At 47.2% G+C, this 19,710-nt stretch overlaps 1 protein-coding gene across 4 annotated transcripts in view; it reads left to right on the plus strand.

The window, feature by feature from the left end:
- Window positions 1-19,710, plus strand: part of FBXO9 (F-box protein 9) — a 407,092-nt gene that overhangs the window by 286,115 nt on the left and 101,267 nt on the right. For all 4 annotated transcript variants that reach the window (XM_078647941.1, XM_078647942.1, XM_078647943.1 and 1 more), the window contains one exon: window positions 18,770-18,863. In XM_078647941.1, coding sequence (XP_078504067.1) covers window positions 18,770-18,863 — 94 coding nt within the window. The remainder of the gene's footprint in view (window positions 1-18,769; window positions 18,864-19,710) is intronic.

A 19,710-nucleotide genomic window follows, 5' to 3' on the forward strand; every position in this document is an offset into this window, starting at 1 on the left:
TGATCTCGGAGGGCACTGCGAGACAGTTGCAGTGGTGGCTTACAGACCGCGATTGGGTCAGAGGCAGATCCCTCTCCCTTCCCCAACCGGAGCACGTAGTTGTGACGGACGCGTCCCTCCAGGGCTGGGGAGGCCACTTGGGAGAGGCGGAGATCAGAGGCATCTGGTCTCCGGCGGAGTCCCGGCTCCATATCAACATGTTGGAGCTGCGGGCGATTCGCCTAGCACTGAAGGCATTCCTCCCCTTTGTCAACGGGAGTGTAGTGCAGGTGTTCACGGACGACACCACCGCCATGTGGTACTGCAACAAACAGGGCGGTGTGGGGTCGTGGACCCTTTGCCAGGAGGCTCTGCGCCTCTGGCAATGGCTGGAACGTCAGGGCGTGACTCTGACGGTTCAACACCTGGCAGGTTCTCTGAACGCCAGGGCGGACGAACTCAGCCGTCGGTGCTCGGTGGATCACGAATGGCGTCTGAACTCGGACGTGGCGAAAGGCCTCTTTCAGCAATGGGGAGAGCCTTGGTTAGATCTATTCGCCACAGAAGAGAACGCGCAATGTCATCAGTTCTGCGCGTTGGAGTTTCCAAGACGGCACTCGCTCGGCGACGCCTTTCGGCGCGAGTGGAGTTGCGGTCTGTTGTACGCCTTTCCGCCTATACCACTTCTGCCCAGAGTGCTGAAGAAGATCAGGCGCGACCGGGCCCAAGTTATCCTTGTGGCTCCGGACTGGGCTCGAAGGTACTGGTATCCCGAGCTACTCAGCATGACAGTCGGTCCCTCGATCCGCCTGCCCCTTCAGGAGGACCTTCTGTCGCAGCAGCAGGGGACGGTCCTCCACCCGAACCTGTCCAGTCTCCACCTCCATGCTTGGAGATTGAGCGGCGACAGTTGAGGCCATTTGACTTGCCTCCTGAAGTCTGTGATGTAATTCTGGCAGCCAGGCGTCCCTCCACAAAGTCGGTATACGCCTGCCGGTGGAACAGATTTGTGGCATGGTGCACAGCAAAGGCTGTGGATCCCCTTTCTGCCCCTCTTTCTGAGGTTCTCCTCTTCCTTCTTTCCCTTGCCCAGCAGGGCTCTGCTCTGGGCACTATCAAGGGCTATCTTTCTGCCCTTTCCGCCTTCTTAAGGCTACCTGATCAGCCATCTTTATTCAAGTCCCCTATTGTATTAAGATTCTTGAAAGGCATCACGCACATGTATCCACCTGCTCCGTTCGTGATGCCTCAGTGGGACTTGAACCTGGTTCTGACATTCCTGATGTGTGCTCCCTTTGAGCCACTTCATCCCTGTCCTCTCCGTCTTCTCACTTTAAAGACGGCCTTCCTGGTTGCCATCACCTCTGCCAGGAGAGTGAGTGAGCTCCAGGCTCTTTCTGTAAAACCTCCTTTCTTGTCTGTTCATCCTGATAAGGTGGTTCTTAGGACTAGGCCTTCTTTCCTGCCCAAAGTAGTTTCTGCTTTTCACATCGGGCAGTCCATCACCTTACCCTCCTTCTTCCCGCCTCCGCATCCTTCAAAAGATGAGGAGCGGCTCCATCGTCTGGACCCAAAACGTGCGCTTTCATTCTATATGGATCGCACACGCCAGTTCCGGGTGGATGACCAACTGTTTGTTGGCTACGTGGGCGAGAAGAAGGGAAGGGCGGTACAGAAACGAACCATCTCTCGGTGGGTCGTCCTGTGCATCAAAGCATGCTACTCTTTGGCTCGGAAGGAGCCTCCTGTTGGGCTGAGGGCCCATTCCACTCGGGCCACGGCGGCTACTACTGCCCTGGGCCGGGGAGTCCCTTTGCAGGACATTTGCCAGGCGGCTACGTGGGCCTCGCTGCACACCTTTGCGAGGCATTACTGCCTGGACAGTCAAGTCCGGAGGGATGGCTTCTTTGGCCGTTCGGTCCTCCAGGACTTTCTGGTGTAGGTTTGTATTGGTTCGCAGTCCCACCACCGGGGTTGGTATTGCTGGGGTATCTATTCTAAGGTAAGGAATCTAATACTAACCTGGTTCTTTCAGATGAACAAGTTACTTACCTTCGGTAACGATATATCTGTAAGAAACAGTAGTTAGTATTAGATTCCTTACCGCCCCACCCATCCTCCCCGTTCTGCGAACTGATACCTAGGGTTAAGGACATCCCTTTCAGGGCCCTAGTTTCAAATGGCACCAGTGTTAGTTCTCACATGGCGTTCTGGCGCGGAAAAGCTGTGTGCAAAGAACTGACGTCAGCGCGCGGAGGCGGCGTCTATATACTCCAGCGACGTCATCACGGCGCACGACGCCGACGACGCGGAGCCGCAGGGGACGCCTGCAGACGACGCCTACCGACGCGCAGGGGTACTGCTACGCAAAAGTTTCCGGATCCAGACTGACGCCTGGGGATATTCTAAGGTAAGGAATCTAAGGTAAGGAATCTAATACTAACTACTGTTTCTTACAGATATATCGTTACCGAAGGTAAGTAACTTGTTCGTCTGGGAGACGATGTACACACTTGTTCTTAGGGGAAGTAATCGTATGGGAAGTAATGCACCAACAGACAATGACATTCTTGTGGGATTACGAAGGTCTGATGTGCCTATGGGGTACTCACGGATATTGACATAGCCTCATCGTTGTAAGGGGCACGAACCAATGCTGAAACTGCCAGGCTCTCGTGTGGCTATGGGATACACACTGGTGCTTCCTGCCTAATGGGGGAATGTTAGCTGTACTCTTTTGAAGGGTCCTGGGGATGGGTCATGGGTGGGGCTCCTCACCATTTGTAAGCAGTAAGTATTCAGAGCAGACGAGTGACCCCCAACATCCTCCATCTCCTGGGACCCGTGCACACCTTCCGGCACTGACCCCTGCCTCAGGAACCAAGGGCTGCTCGGATGTCTGCTCTCAGCCTCCCTCGCCCTCCCTCCAGCTCCCGTTTGTAGGCAGTGGGGGCGGCTGATAAAACAGCTTAGTAACCCTTTCTTCTAAGTGTATATCCTTTTCCTAGGTTGGAACGTAGGGAGGAGCCCCTCCCTGAACCCTCCCAGAGATCGGCAATGAGCTACAGCTCTGTTGACGTTTATTAAAGCAGCTTGCCTTTTATGTACTTCTTTCTACTGCAGTTTTTACCACATCGTAACGTTAGAAATAACACATGCTACGCATGCCCAGCGTTATGGTAGGCACATATCCTCCTTGGAAGGATGAAAAGCAGAGTCTTGTATCCCAGCAGCGAGCGCTTAACTAACTGTAATATCTTATGCCTCTTTTGCTTCCTACTTTTAACCGTTCATATTTTTTATTGGAGGACATTATTTGAGGGAGCACTATTTATTGTGGAGATTGTTATTTTGTGTATGTAGAAGTATTATCCTTTTAGTGACACCAACCTCCTCATTTTCTTTATCAGACTAACGCCGCATGCACATTGTTTTTCTTTAAAAGCTGCTAGCGCTGAGCTCCAAGGAGTAGGGCGTGACACCACTTCTAGCTCTCGGCAAATGCTTCCCTCTCAGTATTGTTCTGTCACACAGTTTTCCCTACTATACCAAGCTCGCGAGAGCTGTTGCTATTCATTGTCCAACAGAGCAGTGAGTCGATGACACCAGAGTTAGTTTGTTTGCTGCATTTCTTCTGGAGTCCAGGAAACTAGTCACAGAGAAGCAACTTACCACGACAGGGCTATAGAATCCATGTTTAACCAAAGCAAGGCTCTTTAACTATTGCCGGCTGCAATACATATGCTAAAACAGAGTTCTGTGAACTCTCACCTGAGGATCATGAACCCACAAAACCAGTGTGAGTAGCCCTTTGTGACCCCACCCATGCAGGAATGAAGGATAGAACCAGGGACCTGTGCCATCTTAGGGTTTCTGAAATCATTGACTAGAGTGAAGTAAGGTTCTGTGAACTCTCACTCCGGCGTCATGAACTCACAAACCGTAGTGAGAAGGACTTTGTGTCGTCTTACCCCTACCCTCATGAACAATAGTACGAATGTAAAGTAGGGCTCTGTGACCTGTTCTCTAGGGTCCATGAACTCGTTGACCAGTGTAAAGTGGGGCACTGCCACTTCACGCCCATGGAAATGAACTCATTGACCCGAATAACGCCCCTCCCTGTCCTCTTAACCTGGGGTCATTAATTCACGAACAAGGTTGCAGCAGGGTTGTTGTACCACTGGCCCTAAGAGAACTCACTGCCAGAGTGAAGTAGTGTTCTGTGACTCTTGCCATGATCCCATAAACCAGTGTGAGCAGGGCTTTTGAACCTTTTATCTTTAAAACCATGAACGATTCAACCACAGTGAAGTAGGGCTCTGTGATCTCTGTCAAGGGTCCACAAACTTGGCTACCACTGTGAAATAGAGTGCTGACACCTCTCAACTCAAGGTAACAAAATAATTGACCTGAATGTAGCACAGCTGTGTCCTCTCAACTCGGGTCATGAATTCACAAACCAGGTTGAAGAAGGGTCCTCATTCCTCTGTATCAGAGTCAATGGGCTTACTGGCCAGACCACAATAGGACTCTGTAATCTCTCAGGCCAGGGCGAAGTCCTCATTGACCAGCATTAAGGCTCCTAGAGCAGTGCTGCTTTCTGATGCTGGGGTGTCTGGTGTTCTCCTGGCCCCCTGCACAAGACTAATTAGGTAACTGACAACTTACAGGACTACATGGTGGGATTTGATCTAGAGTTAATCTGTTCACTGGCAGGGATCTTTGTCGGACAGTCCTTTGGTAGTCTGTAGGGCAAAATACTGGGCATGTTGCTGTTTCCATTGCCTCCCCTAACCACTCACCCATTCGAACTGTTGATTGATGTTTCAGCTACGCAGACGGACTTTGTCAAACCTGACCAGGAACACCTCACTGACTGGTTCTAGCAAGAGACCCATCAATTCTCCTTCCTCTTCTGCTGTCTGCCTATCCAAATTAGCCTGTCTCCATCTTTTGATTCAGTCAGCTGTCCATCTCTGGCTTTCACTTGTTTGTATCACTTTGTATCAAACACACAAAACGTGATGAGCAGAATGCTTGCAATATATCTGACCACTGTTAATCCTTATATATAAACAAAAGGAGAGAGCAAGGGATTTTTTCACATATGTGAAAGGAAAAATACTCCCAGTCCCCTGGACTGAAATATAGAAAAAACAAAGGAAGGAGTATCACCACCGTTACCTCAAGAAGAGGTTCTGAATGGGATGTTAATGAAAAAAGGAAAATTTTCCTTTTATTAAAAACCCCTCGCTCACCAACCTGGTTGGTGACATGCTTCATCATCGGGGTCCACCCTGACGGTCGAGTGCCATCAGGGTGTGCTGCGACACCTGAACTACAGTGGAGCTCGTTCTTTTTAGTGTAAAGTGCAAAAAGTGGTGTTCAAAATTGTCCTGGCATGACCATCTGGAGATACTAGTAGGTGTTTATGACCATGAGTATACTCATGGTCATAAACACCTACTAGTATCTCCTCACCCTTTTTTAATATTGTCCAGTAGCCCTTGAATAAAGTTTTTTCAGATGGTCATTCCAGGACAATTTTTAACACGACTTTTTGCACTTTACACTCAAAAAACCCAGCTCCACTGTAGTTCAGGTTGGTGAGTGAGGGGTTTTTATTAAAAGGAAAATTTTCCTTTTTTCATTGACGTCCCATTCAGAACCTCTTCTTGAGGTACCGGTGGTGATACTCCTTCCTTTGTTTTTTCTATATCCCACTGTTAATCCCTCCCATCACTGTTTTGCCCACTATGACACCTTAGATTAGGCCCAGGATTATGCAAATCCGTACTTGACCCTGCTCCTATAGAAGCACTTCAGCTTGCCCTGCCAGGCCAGATTTGCATCCTATGCTCACTGTGCCAATAGACCCAAGCTACACCCAACTTAAAATCCCCGTCGGGGTGAAACCGGTCTTGGGCTGCTTGTGTTCCCGTACAGGGAGGACCTGGCCTGGCAGTGCAGCAGGGTTCAGCTTGTTTGCAAATGGCTGAGTCCAACCTGAGGTGGCATGGTAGGCCAAAGAACGATGGACGAGAGTGTTACCCAGAGCTATTGCCAGTGATTAGACTTATTGCAAGCAGCCTCCCATCGCCTTTTGTGTGTTTAATGTACAACTATATAGACTGAAACACATGCCATGGTTGGCCTTAAACACGGTAAAACAACTGTAAAGGTCCCCCCTCCCAATTACAACATGCTTATTGTCCTAGAATACTGATTGCGCATGAAAGTCATCCGTGCAGCAGTGAAGCGGGAAAGAACGGTTACCAATTTATCTTTCACTGGGATTGCGATGCACTTTTTATGCAGCTATGAACTAGAAGTGACTATCTCTTATATGAAGTGACATTTGTAACCAATGACATTCCGTGGAAATCATCTGTCTCTTTGTTTACATTGGTTTGCTTTAAACCTCTCGGACTTTCAGTTTCTTATAGATCTAAAAACGTGCACAGAGGTGAAGCGTCAGTCACTGTGCTTCACAACTGTAAGTGCAAAAGATAATTGGAACCCTTCACAAATGACGTCACAGATGACATCATATATCACGCACCATTAACATCTTTCATGACATTACTTTGGCCAGCCAGGTTGCGGGCTTTTTGAATGCGGTTCGAAATTAGTGCCATCTGTGCACAAAATCACCACATTTTTATACTTTCTGCTCCATGGCTAAATACTTAAAAGGTCCCGAAAGCGAAACCAATTGCATTGCAAATGCTTGTTCATTGTTTATGATAAGGGCATTGTCCCTGGCTGTCTCACCACTGTCCTTGAGATCAACTGAGAGGAAATTGAGGAGACGCCAATAATTACTTTGCATGAAGAGTTAGCAAAAATAGGCAAAGTGGATGGTACTTTGGCAGAGGAAAAAGCTGAATTATAAGCATAAAAAATCTCTCTCAAACAATAAGATAAATAGCACAAAAACAAAACGAATGGCAAAGAAACTTTCTAGAAAATGTAACCGCAGTCAAGTAAGAAATTCAGACACCAAGTCTCACAAGAAAGAACAAACAAGGGACTAGGGTGCACTGGGAGAGGACCATGACAAAGACATGTCTTTGAATGTTAGTATGCAAGGATCCCTCTTAGAGGGGAGGAAACGGCGTGAGGCTGAGATTTACCACACTTACTTTGCATGCTAGGTTCTGAAGGCCTCTGTAAATTGCAACAGTCTACTGCACTGTTTAATGCCTGTGTCTGACCATTACTATCGTATAGCTTAGGAAGGACTCGATTTTTATTCCTAAATCGATATTACACAAGTTTGCATGTCGGTCAGTGGTCCAGGAGATGCGCATCTTTGGGCCATCACATGACTAAATAAGCTAGTGTGTAGTGTAGTTCCTATATTCCCAATAGGCTCTGCGCATTGGAATAATATATCCTATAGATGTGACGTAGGACTTGTGTCTACTAGGTCTCTATCGAATATATTAGACTTAATTGTGAGTGCCAGCTAGCTCAGAGGTCACTAGAAACTTTCTCGAATAAACAAGAAGGGATTAGTTTCTGACAACCTAATAAACATGACAACTTTGTTTCCCCAAGATAAAACTGATCTTCAGAGTCGTGGAAACAATAGATAGATATTTTACTCAGTCAATCGTGCATGCTTCGTTTCACCAGAGGTGCAGAGAAAATAGATAGACAAGTTGTGAGAAGTTGGCCTGGTAAATGATGTTCACTATTCTAGTGAGCACCTTGCACCAGTCCAAACAACCCTTATGGTGATGGTTGTAAAGTCAACCTTATAGACCAGCTATCCTAGTGGTAGCATGGACAAAAGCAGTCTTAGGCTAAACTCAAGAGGGCATGTGAAGCCAGCTGTTTTACCATATGCAAACATGTTAATACCAAATGAAAGGACACCACACAGGTTATATAGGTTATATATTCAAAACGGCCTCCTTTTAGGAGCAAACGAAGGGCAGCTCAAAAAGTTGCAAGTGATCCAAAACACGGCAGCAAGGGTAGTCCTCAACGCCCCCCCTAGGACTCCCTCCCTCCCTCTGCTGATCAGGCTCCACTGGCTGCCAGTGAGGGCACGAGTACATTTTAAGACCCTATGCACTATCCACAAAAGTGTGATAGGCAAAGGCCCAAAATATCTGGCCAACATCTTCCTGCCCTATGCCCCTGGACGAACCCTTCGTTCCGGCAACCAGCAGCTTCTACAGGTGCCCAGAATAAAAAGGTCCAGACAAGGAGGGCGAGCTCTGGCCCATCTTGGACCAAAGCTCTGGAACTCCCTACCTTCTGAGATGAGAATACTTACCAACCATCTGACCTTCCGTAAGGTCCTAAAAACGTACCTATTCCCCAGCAATTGATCCTTCTCTGTTCATATGTACTACCCATATTCATCTGAGGATATTCTCACTGGCAAAGCGCGGAGATACCCCTTCGGGGGTCTATTCAGGCGCTATAGAAGAATATAAAATAAATATAAATAAAAATAAAATATATATGTATTTATTTCTAAACAACCCCCTGTACTCTTTATGAGCACAGAAGCACAAGCGTATAACAAGGAACTTAATATAACATACAATAAGTTGCATAATATGGATAGGCCCTGGTGGCCCCTTAAACCATATACTAAAATAGTGGTATAAGTATTGTATTGTATTGTAAAGGGTGCTTATAGAGCGCACTGACACCATGAGTTTCCTGGCGCTGGATAGACATAGAGGGTACGGAGGGACTAACCAGATTGAGGGAAGAGCCAGGTTTTTAGAGACTTACGGAAAAGAGTCAGAGAGTTAGAGGCTTTAAGAGAAGAGGGAAAAGAGTTCCAAAGCTTGGGGGCCAGGTGTGCAAATCTCCGGCCTCCGGATCTACAAAGCTTGTAAGAAGGGACGGTCAGAAGGTGAAGATGGGAGGATCTCAAATTCCGGGGTGGGCAGTAGGGTCTGATCAGAGATTTCACAAAGGCGGGACAAGGCCTGGTTAGCGATTTGAAAATAAGGCAGCCGATCTTGAAGGCCGACCTTGCGGTAACGGGGAGCCAATGGAGTTTGGCCAGGAGGGGCCTGGCGGACTGCCACTTCGGGATCCCTAGGGCCAGTCTCGCCGCTTGATTTTGCACCACTTGCAGTCTAGCTACCGATGTCTTAGGCAGACCGTGGTAGATTGCGTTAGAAAAATCTAAGCGGGAGAGGACGAGAGCCATGATGACCTGCAGGAGGGCATCGGGTGTGAAGAGGGATGCCACTTTCCTGATCCTGCGCAGCTGGTAGATACAGGACGAGACCACCGTCCCCACCTGTGGCCCAAGGGATAAACCGGAGTCAATTGTGACCCCTAGGCTCTTCACCGAGGCCACGGGGGTGGGAGAGGGACCAAGTTCCGCCGGCCAGAATTGTGGCCCCCAGGAGGTGGCGCTCCTACCGGGAAGGAGGAGCTCCGTCTTCCCGGGGTTCAATTTTAGCTGGTTGTGGCCCATCCACTGGAGGATGTGGGACATGACTGCCTGAAAATTGGGAATAGCAGAAGGGGAGTTAAGAGAAAAGATGAGTTGCAGGTCGTCCGCGTAATTAAACACGGTAACGTCCCACTGCCTCAAGGAAAAAAGAAGGGGACGAAGATAAAGATTGAAAAGAAGAGGGGATAGAGAAGAGCCCTGGGGGACCCCGCAGGGTGAGTGCTCCCTGGGAGCCCTGAAGGTACCCAGGCTGAGGGTCTGAGACCTGCCGGTCAAAAAAGATTTGACCCAGTCCAGCGCCAGGCCCTGGATGCCAGCCTGCTCGACACGGTGGAAAAGGATGTTATGGTCCACCGTGTCGAAGGCGGCAGACAGATCTAGTAATACCAGGGCCTGGGGGGTACCCTTGTCAACCCCGTCTCTCAAGGCATCCAGCACCGCCAGGATCACAGTCTCCGTAGAGTGGCCGGGTCTGAAGCCAGCCTGGTTGGCCTCGAGGAAGTTGGAACTCTCGATAAACTGTGAGAGACAGGTGGTGACGTGGGCCTCCAGGATTTTAGAAAAGAAAGGTAAAAGGGAGATAGGACGGTAATTTGCTGGGACGGCGGGATCCGCCCCTGGCTTCTTCAAGAGGGGGACCAGAACGGCTTCCCTGAAGGAGCCAGGCACCGTGCCAGAAGAAAGGGAAGAATTTAACAGAGGGAGGATACAGTTGGGTAAAGAGTGGCAGATAGCCCGGAGTATGGACGGGGGACAACAATCGTCTGGGGATCCAGACTTGATGCGGGTGGCAAGAGTGGCCAGAGAAGTGGGGTCTAAGAGAGGGAATTGTGAAAATGAAAAAGAGTTGTGGGGGGGGGAAACAGAACCAGCGCCAGGAGAAGTAACTGGGATGGTGTCCTTAATCAATACAATTTTTTCGACAAAATAGGTGCTAAGAGCATTACATGCTTCCTGTGTGGCAGCGTGGGTGGGGAGCGTCCTGGGGTCGGAGGTAATGTCATGGAGGACTTTGAAGATTTCTTTGGGTTGACATGGGGCCGATAAAATGTTTCCTGATGCATAAGTTTTTTTTGCTGTAAGTACCACGTCACGAACAATGGTAAGGCCTAGGGCCTTGGGAATCGCTTGGGCTACACTGGACTAACAGTAGTTAGGGAGCAGGAGGCCCACTGGATGCGGGTGCAGTGTCTAAATGCACACACGTGCACCTATAGAAGTCAATGGGTGCGTAAAGTTAGAAAGTTAAAGAGTTAGGAGTCTTCCGACTGGACTAGAACTAAACCACTTGAAACTAGGATACTAGGAAAGTAAACCTACACAGGAGAACCGTAGTACTCGCGTTACCTCACCCACAGGAAGTGGGTGCATAGGTGTCAAAGTGCATCAGGTTTCGTCGTGGAGTTCTATGGAGCCTTGGAGAAAAGATGCTGCAGGCGACCAGGAGAGAAGAGTCCGGTTGGATCCAAGGGTGGATCGAAGATGAAGAGTACCTGAAAGCAGAGGGGACAGAGTCTGGGTCACTAGCCAGTGACCAGGAAGGAACCAGGCGATGTCGGGATGCGATCAGGTGATGTCGTGAAGCTTGTCTCTGCAGCCACGTGGACCAGTAGGTGTCGTCGACCAGGAGCTGGATACGGACTGTCCCACGAAGGCTCTCGCTGTTGGCGGTGTCTGATCTCGATCCGGAGTCAACAGGCCTTGGCAAATGCAACCGACGCAGGAATCGAAGATGGCTTCTTACTCAGGCCAGCAAGGACTGAGGGGCTTCTCTTTTGCAGGGAAGCAAGGGCCAGTCTGGAGCAACCAGACCAGCTGTGTAGATTTAGGATTTCGTCATCACAGAGGCCACTAGCCAACGGGCAAGTGACCGGACAGAGGCGTCGAGCAGGAAAATGCAAAAGGGCCCCATGCAGCACTCGGTGAGTGTGGAGAGGTGATCTTCGGTGCAGTTGGTGCTCGGGGCTGGGGCTTCTCAATCCCCAATGCACAACTTCGAGGGTGCCTCAGAAGTTGCACGGAGAGCAATTCGCTGGCTTTCCAAGATGGCCGGTCCCACGTCTTGCGTCGCCTCCACGGGTCTCAGCTTTGCTGTGGATCGGGTTGAAGGAAGTCTGGAAGTCCGGTCTTGTCAGGCTCTGTGTTCAAGCTCCGGCGGGAGCAACGACAAAGCAAACCGTTGAGCGCTTGATGGTGCCTGCTTGCACAGGGTGGTCACTCCTTGACCACAAGGGAGATTCTTCAGTCTTCTACGTCGAGTAGGATGTCGAAGGGTCCAGAGTTTCGTATCAGAGTTTGTCAGGATTATCTAAAGTCTAAGGACACAGCTCCTACCTTTATTCCAAATCAAGGGGCTGGATTACCTGCTAGGTCCCTCCTGTGGGTGGGACCCAGGAAGGAGGTGGTTACACCCCTTTCCCTTTGTCCAGTTTCGCGCCAAAGCTGGGGCTGGAGTGCCCCAGCACCGGTTTGAACTGGCCTATGCATGGCACACCTTGTGTGCCCCAGGCAGTGTCTCATTTCATTCAGCCCTCCCTGCCCCAATCCTCTATCTCCTGTCTGGGGTGGTGCTAGCACCTCCCTGTGACAGGAAACCTATTGTCCAAGCCTCCCTCGCTGGAAGGACACCCAGCAGCGGGAGGTCAGACTTGTGTCTGTGGCGGCAGCATCCATTTTGTGATGCTGAGGCTCTGATTAACTTTAACCGGGATTAATGGAAGTAACATGTCTTTTCCCTCTAGAAGGGTGGAATGCTACCCCCGTCGCCAGAACTGACGAGGGGGTAGTATTCCAAAGCGTATGACACCTTACACGACATGTTTTGATAAAGCCAAACCAAAGTTAGCAATAACCGCAAGGATTATAATGCACTTAAGAGTATATGGTATGGCAATATCCTAGAACAGCTATAAGGACATGGTTCCAAAAGCTGCAGACTGGCTCAGCTCATGCTAGAGCACCATCTCACATAAAACCAAGCACTCTGCCTCCAGGATTGTTAAGGCCTGCCATAGGAGTGACTTATAGGTGCATATGTGTCCAGATAGAAGGTTAGACATAGGAATACTATATCTAAGCAAGGGGTGAGTACACAACCTTGCCCCAGCTGAGTGATCAGCCAGTTGCGTCAGTTTGGATGGCCAGCCAGGGGTGGCAAACGATATGTTGCAGCCCCTGGTAGGCCTTGGGTGCACCTATGCCTTGGGTACCTATAGTACACTGTACAGGGACTCATAAGAGTGACCCAAATCATCCCAATTGGTGATGTACCTAAAGTACATGGTGTGAAATTTAGAGGGAGAACAGCAGGGCTGTGGGTCTGATTAGCAGGCCCACAGCCACATTAAGTCGAAAACCAGTGAAGCAAAAAGCAAAGAAATGGGGTGACCATAGGATAGCAGACCCTACTCTCCTACACAAGTGTTTTCAATTAAAGGATTTATTGAACATTCTTCTTTCTCAAGCATAAGAAATGAACTGCTGCAATCGTAAAACTGGTTGTAAAATATAATGCATACAGTAGAAAGAGTAGAATAAAATAATACTGTAAGAGCATTGTATGGTTCCTAAACCATAGATAAATACATACATAAATAACAGAGGCTAAAAGTACTCATCTGATGCTTCTAAAATACGCCTACCCCGATGTACCTAACCTAAGCTTAGTACGAGGGACGAAGTGTGAGGTGTAGCATAAATGTACTATTCTTTGCCAAGAATCTGTCCAAAATTTCTCTTAGGGTCTAATCAGCTCCGTACCTTGATTTGGAATGAAGAAGGTCAGGCTCAGGACTCGATTTCCCAACACCCCGCAAGGGGAGCTTGGAAACACTGGAGCTGGATTTCTCGGCAGGAGAAAAGACAGCGTCTCTCTCAGTGCGTCTGCTGGAGGGTCGGCTTCCTTCGGCACTTGCAGTAGCAGGATGCGTCGGGCAAGTAGATAGTCGAACTGCTCCAAACAACCGTGTGTTTGCTAAGGCAAGAGTGGGCATATTTATACCTTGAAGTTGCCGAGTTTGACGTAAAGGTGGACATAATAACGTCAAAAGAGTCTCAGTTCTTTGCAAACTCCATGAGTGCTTAGACAAGTCAGTTCTCGAGCAAGGGGAAGTCCCTAGCTGCTGAAGCAGAGTTTTCCAAGAAATCGTTGTAGATTTTCGGAACTAGTGGAAGTAACCCTGCCGTATTTTGACTGCATGAGCTATGTCTAAATATGGTTATGATTCTTATGCCTATATTTATTTATTTATTTATTTATTTATTTAGCGATTTGTATAGCGCCTGGTGACCCAAGGGCATCCCCGCGCTGTAAAAAGGCTGATATCCATTGAGGGAAGGGAAGGGAGGAGGGACATTTATTTCGGGAATAGGTGCATTTTCAGTTTTTTGCGAAAAACCAGGTAACTGGATTCCAGTCTGAGGGTGCGTGGGAGGGAGTTCCATCCCATGGCCGCTTGAACCGAGAATCGTCGTCCTCCTGTGCGTGTCCTTTTGAATTTGGGGATGTCGGCTAAGTGCACATTCTCCGAACGGAGGGATCTGGATGCTTTGTAGGGGGTGACCAAGCTGCTGAGGATCGCAGGGCCAGATCCGTTGATTAGTTTGTGTGTCGTGCACATGTCTTTGAATTCCACCCTTTGGCGCACAGGGAGCCAGTGCAGGGCCTTGAGGGCTGGTTTTGCTGACACTCTCGAGGGAAGGTTCATGAGCAGACGTGCCGCAGCGTTCTGTGTCCGCTGCAGTCTCGTCAATGTGGCCTCTGGGGCTCCCAGGTAGACCATATTGCTATAATCCAGACGGGACGGGACAATACTAGTCCCTGGATAAGGAGTTTCCTGGAAGCAGGTGGTAATAAGGGGAGAATCTTACGGGTAGTACGCATGAGCCCAAAACAGGTACCCGCAGTTTTGGCCGCTTGCGTCTTCATGGATATATAAGGACATAGTGATTTATACCTATATAAGGGCATGAATTGGGAAAATTACAGTAGGGTCCTAAAATGGTACACAACAAGTGGATTGGTGAATGGCTAGTGACCTGAAGCTAATTGCACCCCATCCTCTACTCATGCTACTGGGCCCAAAGCTAGTTCTTTAACCTCCCGTGCGCTGCCTTCAAACTCTGGTTTTCTTGGCTTTTCATCAGCATGTACAGAGGTGTGAACCTTAGCTATAGCTCCCGCATGAGCGTTAAACCACAAAGTGATAGTAAATCGAGACTGTTGATTAAAGCTGTGCCTGCTGCGCACAGTACTTTATCTGGGCCCAGACTTAATTATGAATATTGTTGGTTTTATTAGCTCTAAGAGGGCAGTTGCCTTTTACGTGGACCTCCGTGGAGCACTGCTGCGTCATCTTAAAAAAAAACAGAATGCAGCCTGATGTTTGGCCTATGGAAAATGATCTTTATAGGACCAACCTTAGGCTGCCAGTGAGTGCTGGAGTTTTAAAAGTCTGATTTTGGTGTTTGTGTCACTATGGAATGGGCCCATTCTACTTTTTAAAATATTTTTTTGATTGAGTTTACAATTTACTTTACACAAATAATCAAGCCACTGTTAATCACTAAACCATTATTTATGCAAAGGAAACATCACTACTACTGCTGACTTGAGCACAAAATCACCAATCAAGATTCAACATCAACTGTTGCAAATAATAGGCAGATTCTAGGGAATCAGCTTCTCATGCGTAGTGACCTAAGCTGAGGTCCAATGCCCAGCAATATATGTATGTATAACAGCTACTCTTAAAACACCAAACAACAATTGCACCCAGTAGAGCCAGCCTGGTTAAGTTTGCAACAGAAAAATTATCCTCCGGACAGGTAAGGAACATATATATATTAAATACCCTGTAGTGTTCTAAGCTATGCCTGCTAGAGAGCCTATAAAGAGGCAGTGAGGTGTCGTGCTGGATGGGAGGTGTTTTTATTTTCGTTGATCATGTGATATGGCAGGCTGTGTGGGTTCAGGAGAGCAACTCCTTTCCTCTACATCTTTCGCTTTACATTCTCGTAGTACTTATACCCTGCTATGGGGCGGCGCCTCGTCATCCCTCTATTATCCTTCTCAATTAAGGCTCTTTCCTCCGCCCGAGCCCAGGCCGCGACAACTTTTTCCCAGCTTGCAATGTTGGGACCTGAGTAGGATTTCGATCTTAACACTATTCTTCTTTTGGCCAGGATCAATGCCAGGTCTAAAAATCGGGTCCCTACCGTTTTTGGTGTTTGGCCTGGGAAATGACACCAACAAGCAGGCTTCTATCGTGCAAGGTGCAAGGAATGGTACACGTGAGAACCTTGTGTAATACTGCCAGGACACTCTGCCAGTAGTCTGATCGGGATGGGCAATCCCACAACATATGCTTAAAATCCACATCTATGTATGCACAGCGTGGGCACTGCTGTTCACCACTACCCAGCATTAAGTCAAGTCTGTGTGGAGTGAGGGAGGTCATATGGAGGATATTAAATTGGGTGTATTTAAAGCTGGCGTTTCCACTTATCTTCTGGGGGCGATCTCAGTGCCTTCTTCCATTCTGCTTCAGACAAATTGTGTTTTACTAGTGCCTCCCATTTCGGTAGTTGGATTGATAGATGGTTTCCGCCATCTCCCTCACCTAACCATTTTATGAGGTGCCTCGCAGATCCCGATGAGATCATGGCCTGTAAAAGTGCACGTGTTTTTGGTTCTTGAATACCACCGCCCCATAAACACTGAAACGATTTCTGCAGCCCATGATAATTTAAAAATTGCCCAGCAAGCAGCTCACATAATGGGGCCATCCTACTTAATGCATAACATCCCCTGTTATCACTCTGGTCGCTCTTTGCAGATGTATTTCTCAACGGTTCTTGAAGAGTGTGCCTGTCACTTGGGGATTGAAAATGTGCACTCTTTAGTCCAAGGTTATGTACGCGTCTGCCAGAATTTGTTCATGGGGGGGGGGGAACCCTTTGCTATCATTTTGAAAGCAGCAATAAAATCTTTCGCTAGTTATGTGTTGTTTAAGCTTCAGTTGGTTACATACAAAATAAATGTATATAATATAATTTACTTTTGTGTTGACCGCTGAAATAGGGTGACCTTCTATTTCCTCTGCTGGTCTAATCATTCCCATTGGCATATGTCGCTCTTTCCTGTGCTCTCACCGTTGTCTGACTGCCATTTTGGCTGATTGTGTGGACACCATCTACAAAGATCAGCATCCACAATGTAACTTAGAACTATTGAGATTCTGTCAATCACGTTATAGGATATATGGTGCTTTTGTCTGTCTGCCCTTCCAGCAGTGCTGAGATTTGCCTTTAGTTCCTGTAAAAGCAGGTCCATCAGCTGGTCAAACTGGGCAAGGTTCATTTTTGCTCAGTGAACCCAACTGTGCGTCAAATTTCCTCTAGCTCTAGAGCCTAGTTCTCATTGGTGTTTTCATGAACCAAGACATCTGTACAAAGTAATATCACCAAAATCCAGAAAGTGTAATTGCACGCTAAATAGGTATTCTTTTTTTTTATGCCTCGGATTTAGGAAGAGCACCCCACTCCTGGTATTCAGCAATCTAACTAGATGTATTGCTGCAAGATCTGAGTCGTCAGCGCAATATGAGTTGCAATCCTGACAGCAGTGAAGATGGCATGACCCCATCCTGTTAGAGCAAAGAGGAATGCTATGCCTTCGCATTCAGATAGGGGTTAAAACCTCACAAGCATCAACTGGTCAAGTAGAGTCTCCTGGCATAATCCTGGATTCGCAGGTTCACCCCTAATGAGGAATATAACCATGGTATTTATTAGGAATGTTGAGCTAAAGAGCTGTATGAGTTAGATGCCTTGTTTTGTTCTCAGCTGTGTACATGGATGTTAGACGAACTGCTACAGTACAGATCTTAGCACCCAAGAATCTGGAGACCAAAATACTGACGTATATCCTATAGAATGTGTCTGTCATTTTTTTCCCATTTCCCAAGTCTTTAAAGTGGCAAGGTCTTTAATTGAATTTTCAGCTGCGGAGACCATTTTGGCGGCATATCTTAGGATATCTTAAGCCATACATACCTCCGATTGCAGTGCGCTTATAGGCATCTGTATTGCTATTGTTCTAGTCTTGTCGGATAGTGGAATACTCGGATATACCTGTGTGTGAAATTATATGAATTTCACATTAATTACTTTGATTGTTGAGTAGAATATCCTCACTTAATAGCAAATATTTCACCTTCTCTTACTGTTCACCATCCACACAAGCTCTACGTGGTCCTGTAAGGAATAAGTAATTTCAGACCCCTCATCAGTTATGTGAGGTACAAGATTATGGTTACCCACCCACATCCAGCTAGCCACAGAGCAGTCTGCCAACATTCCAGTAGAAGTACGAATTGCCCCCATTGGAGGTGAGGAATATGTTCATATGTTATTTTCCTGGTCCAGCAGATGTCACAAGTATCAGTATGTAGCGAATGTCTTCCTCTCCATTTGCTTTAACAGCTCTAAATGAGTAGTTTGAGAAATTTGGTTTCAACCAAGGCACTGTCTGAGGTGAGATGTGCCTACAGCATCACTATTTTTGCCTCTGATCATGTGCAAGGAAACATCCGTGTTTTATTTCCAGTGTTTATCCTCCAGTCATTCAAGCAATAACCAGGCATCCTAGGCTCAAATTGCTTTAACTTAACACTCCCACATGTTGACTATGTACATTGTACAACATTTACACGTATGCCATCTGCTAAACCAACTCCTGGCAATTTCCACAGCTTGCATGTATCCGAGATCAATCGATTTGAGAGAATATTTTTTCCCTGTCAACATCCACACTGCTACTTCCAGCCACCGGTTTTAAATCGCTTAAGGTTGCAGCACAGGAGAGTAGGTTGAGTGGTGCCTCAGCCCCCTATCACTGCAACCCAGTTCATAAACCATCAAGTGAAGATTAGGATCGTTGTAGAGTGAGCTGTCTGTCTGATGATGTGAACTAGTTACTGTAAGGTAAAGTTGCACGGGGGAGCTCTGCAGTGATGCTGTCCATCACAAGACCACCTTTCTTAATGTTGCAGATTGTGCTTCCACTCAAGAAATGCCCTTACCCAATGTCACTTTTGACTTGTGCTTCTCTTTTTGTGTTCCCACGAGAAATAGTCACATGCATAGCGTAATTGATATTGTTAAAGTGTTAAATCCTCTACAGTTAAATATATACATAACTGGAATTAAAGTTGAAAGAAAAGTATATGCTACTGTAAATATTTCTGTTTAAACACTTGACCAGGATTTATGTTTGATTGTAATATGTGTTTATGCTTACTAAGTGTTATTTTCAGAGTTGTGTGTTCATTTCTTCCTTTAACCTTTCAGAACAGACGCAATCTTGTTTGGCCATTATCGAATGTCACAGGAGACGGACAATCAAACCAAAATATTTGCAGTGATAATGAAGAGAAAAGAAGAGGTGTGTCAGAGTGGATGCATTATTTTGTTCTTATTTGTGACATTTTCTTTTTTCATTGAACACCCTATTGCTCGTAAAACATTGTTTGTTTATTTCTACTTGTGACTAGTAACAAATACTTAAGATGCCATTTTTAAAAGTTTCAAAAAATTATTTTTATTGAGGTATAAATCGGGGCAAAAAATACATACATCAAGATTCGTTATTAGCTGCGAACACATCAGAGCTGCAGGGTAACACTATACATTGTCACTATTATATATTTTTAAGACAAATCCATACACATCACCCCGTTTTCTTTCCTTCCTTGTCAGCACATCCCCACTACGGGGAGACAGCCTCTGCACCAATGTCCAGCGGTTCACATATGTATCCTCTAAACTTGTTCCAAGCCCCCCACACTTTTTCCCACTTTCGAGGGCACCCACGATGGATAAAAAACGCCTTTTCTGCCACCATCGCTCCATCCATATCTTTACACCATTTTTGGAGTGTAGACCGCGCATCCGACCCCCACAACATAGCAATATTACGTTTCGCTAACATCATACCTAACATAGCCCAATCTTGTTGTTGGTGGTTTAAGTCATTTGGTTCCCACACATTCAGCAGACAGCGCCTTGGCTCCGGTAGGATCGAGATTTCTATTGCTTGGGAAATCGTGCGCATTACTTTGGTCCAATATGCCGCAACGTGTGTACAGTCCCAGATAGTGTGATAAAAACGTGCCCTCCTCCCCACATTTGCGTAGACTGTATTTGTTTGGGGCCGTTCCTATCACAGAAAGCGTTGTTCTAGTGTTTTACATGTGGTGCAGTACCTTGAGTTGGACCAATCGGAGCCTAGA

This window comes from Lissotriton helveticus, chromosome 6 (genome assembly GCF_964261635.1).
Source record: "Lissotriton helveticus chromosome 6, aLisHel1.1, whole genome shotgun sequence".
NCBI classification, from domain to species: domain Eukaryota; kingdom Metazoa; phylum Chordata; class Amphibia; order Caudata; family Salamandridae; genus Lissotriton; species Lissotriton helveticus.